The sequence below is a fragment of the Chinchilla lanigera genome, unplaced genomic scaffold (assembly GCF_000276665.1).
Source record: "Chinchilla lanigera isolate Chin_1 unplaced genomic scaffold, ChiLan1.0 scaffold00004, whole genome shotgun sequence".
NCBI classification, from domain to species: Eukaryota; Metazoa; Chordata; class Mammalia; order Rodentia; family Chinchillidae; genus Chinchilla; species Chinchilla lanigera.
This window is the reverse complement of record NW_004955405.1, coordinates 6,383,088-6,386,918: the sequence shown is the minus strand read 5'-3', so window position 1 is coordinate 6,386,918 and position 3,831 is coordinate 6,383,088. Positions and strand designations below refer to the sequence as shown.

Below are 3,831 nucleotides of genomic sequence, written 5' to 3'. Positions count from 1 at the left end.
ACGTCTGCACCTGAATTAGCCATTTAATGTACTCAGATATGCTCTTCTTTATATAGCTCTGTATTCCATGTCATTAATAAACTGGATAGTTTTTATTATAGTTATGGTTTGTCACAGCAAAATGATACAGATCGAAATCAGAAAGGGAAAGGCTACACAGAGAGAGATCCAAGAGAACTCAGGCATGAGCTTCCAGGCTCCTCAGTGTGGAGTAACTCAGAGACACATTATTAAGATAAACTTATCTGGTCATACTGGATCCACACAGTCAAGGACTCAGAATTACAGATAAATTCTTATCAGGCCAAACTTTCCAAGGCTGCAAAGATTATCTGTTAAGAGGACAAAAAGAGGACTTTCTGTGGGATGTTGGTTTGAAGTAAGTCAGGCCTGCTGAGTTCACCCTTTCCTTACCCCACACACACTGTGAGATGCCAGTACCTGGAGGAACTGATTGCAGGCCATATGGTAACTATGTATTATTCTTAATTTTTTGTAGATCTAAAATCATCTTTAAAGTTAGTATCAAAAACTCAAAATTCAATGTGAACAATATTTATATTTATATAGTTGAAACATATTGAGGTTCACAGTGATTTACCATTTGCCTTTGAGATGATTTTATTGAAAGAGATTGTATCATCAGATATTGCTGAAATGCCTAGACTAGCATCTTTAAAATTTCTTTGCATTTAAAGTATTAAACTTTCTCTCAATATCTCTTTCTAATTCATAAGAGCCAAAAACTAGGGGAAAAAACCTACCAACTCATGAATGGATAAATGAAATGGAAGCTATTTGGCCATTAAAAATACATCTATATAGTACTGATATGTACTGCCCAGTGAATGAAAATGGAAACATCATGGTAAGTGAAAGTAGCCAGCACATATGCCCCCATATGCTATGACTTATACGAAATGTTAAGAATAGGAGAATCTGGAGACGCACAGTAGATTTGTAACTACCAGGGAAAATAGGAGTGACTAAAAAGTGGGGATGGGTTTTCTCTTTGTAGTGATAAAAATGTTCCTGAATTAGTAGTAGCAGTTGCATAGCCTTAAGAATATACTAAGACACCTAAATTGTACATTTTAGAATTGTATGGTATATGAATTATATTTGTTTTATAAAATTGGCTTTCTCACAAATTATCAGGTTGAATTTTACAAACATGTCTTGTGTACTGGATGGACAAACATAATCTATTTATTTTAAATAAATTCTAATGTATCTCAGGGCTCCCGGTATACAGCTTTCTTCAACTCCTTTTTCATTCCATTCCCCACAGACTACCATGAAAGAGTATCCTAAGATTAAGGTGCTAGGAACTCTCTTCTCACACTTGTCCTTGCACTGTCACAGGAATGAAATTCTCCTTATAATTACTATGTTTTATTGGGAATCATGTGAAGAAAAAGATTGAATAGCCTAGATTTTACTTTCAATTGTCTTAACTAGAAATAAAACCCAACAGATCGATTTTTTCCCCTCCCTGATTTATATCTTGATAAATTATTGCTTACTCAAGCAATAAAAGCCTGACTTAAAAACAACAGTCTTGGGTAGTTGTATTCTTGTTTTATTTTGCAGTTACATAACTGTGTGAACCAGTGATATGATTATAGTTCATGAAAGTACACAGAAGTCCAACTTTTTAATATTGAATATTCCTGCCTGATGAAATTTGATTATGTAGACTATGACAGATATTTTACTATTCTAATATAGTGATAGTTTTCCTTAAATGAACAATATCTTTGTATATTCATTGATGCTTTCACTCAATCAACTGCATCTTAACTTTTGGTGGTATTAATCCATTCTGTAAATAAATTTATTAAATGATTTTCATATGTCATATATGTAAAGTGGCTTTCTTCTTCCAAGCATGAGGATTTAAATATTACTATTTCAACATAAAATTAATTGTAAGTAGAGGGATGTATTTATTATTTTGGACATTTTATGAAATCTTTTTGTTTCTAATAGTAGTAATCCAACTGATATACCTTTGGACGATGAGATTTCGTTTTCTATTGAGGTTTTTAAAGTGTAATTCTATTTCTAGAAGTAGAGGCTGTTAGAAAATTTTTAACCATTATCTAATTTTTATATATTCCATGCACTGTTTCTTAAATCCTGGTCAAATTATCCTTACCGATTGTAGTAAAGTCTATCTCAAGGAGTAAGATATTCTAAACATGAAGCTCAAGAGAATTTTAAGTCCGAATAGAAACAAGTAAAACCGTTTTCGCTAAATCATGACTTGTTGATTGATGTGGTATTGGGCTACAGAGAATACCAAACCTGTATGATCCAAGCTAAATTTTCATTCGGATGAATGTATCTGCAAATGCATAAAAAGATATTAAATAGTAAATTATACAGTGATTTGCAACCTATAATCAAATAAAGTTGAAAGCAAGGCAGATTTCACTTTCAATTTTGTATTAGTGTCATCTCTTTTGATATTACGTTTTTTTGAGTCTGAAATGCACTAGGATTTTTTTCCTAAATCTAGACCATATCACTGTTTGAATACCGAATGAAATGAGTAACTAACATGAATATTAAAGCAAAATGCAATTTCACCCTAGAATTTTTACTTTTCCCTTACATTAGTACACTAAAACCATTATAACAGTTCAGTGACACTGAAAATGACCTAGTCCTCCAGGCCTTGCCTGGTTAAATGTTGTTTCATCGGAAAATGGACAACATTTACAAGTTGTAACTAGAGTACGTTTGAAGAGTATTCTTAAAAAGGATATAAAGCTACAGATAGAGCTATTATGGCAAATATTTGGGAAGTTAATCCTCTTTGTCCTATTGTAAAGTGGCGCGGGGAGGGAGAGAGAATGAATGAAGATGTATTCTGTGCCAACTCCCCACAAGGAATACCAACATTACGGACTATACATGTGTACTAATAAAAAATGTGAAAAAATAGTAATTTAAGACATCCACACTAAATGATCAACAGCGTAGCATTTTAATATGCAATTGAACACCTCTTTAAATTGAGTGTACATCTTCAAATAACTTTTAATAACCTACTAACCTATTTCAGTACCATCTTACAAGAGTTTTGTTTTCATTTTCCCTTAACAACGTCTGACTGTAGACTCCTACTGAAGATTTATAACACATTTGCATATTGCCTCCCTTTAACTGATGGATTTAAACTTGATCCATTGGTTTGCACCGCGCACTTCAAACGGTGGGGTGCTGCTGTAGATGTGGTGGCCCAACACATCCAAAGATGGCTCCGCGTCCGACGTGGCGAACTGGGCCGCCTCCTCCACTTCTTTCTTCACCTCGGCATTGATCTCCTTCAGCTCCTCCACGCTGCTGAGCTCGCTGCTCACCATCCTCTCCTGCAGGAGCATGATGGGGTCGCTCTTGCTGCGCATGGCCTGCACCTCCTCGCGGGAACGGTAGCTGACGCCCGGGTCGCTCATGCTGTGCCCGTGGTAGCGGTAGGTCAGCAGCTCCACCAGCAGCGGGCCCTTCCCCGAGCGGCAGTGCTCGGCGGCGAAGCGCGTGGCCTCGCGCACGCACAGCACGTCCATGCCGTCCACGCGCAGCCCGGGCAGGAAGTGCGCGCGCTTGTAGTACTCGGTGGTGGCGGCCGCGCGCTCGGCCGACGTGCCCATGCCGTAGAGGTTGTTCTCGCACACGAAGACGCAGGGCAGCTTCCACAGCGCCGCCATGTTGTAGGCCTCGGCGATCTGGCCCTGGTTGGCCGCGCCGTCGCCGTAGAGCGTCAGGCACACGGCGCCGGTGCCCAGGTACTGGCAGGCCAGCGCGACGCCCGCGCCCAGCGGC

The 3,831-nt window shown here is 38.5% G+C and overlaps 1 protein-coding gene across 1 annotated transcript; it reads right to left on the bottom strand.

The window, feature by feature from the left end:
- Positions 1 to 2,972: 2,972 nt before the first annotated feature.
- Pdha2 (pyruvate dehydrogenase (lipoamide) alpha 2) lies at positions 2,973 to 3,831 on the bottom strand (the record flags this gene model as incomplete). The annotated part of the gene is given in 1 exon segment (XM_005374677.2): positions 2,973 to 3,831. A coding segment is annotated over 1 exon segment (661 nt), but the record flags the coding sequence as incomplete, so codon positions are not given.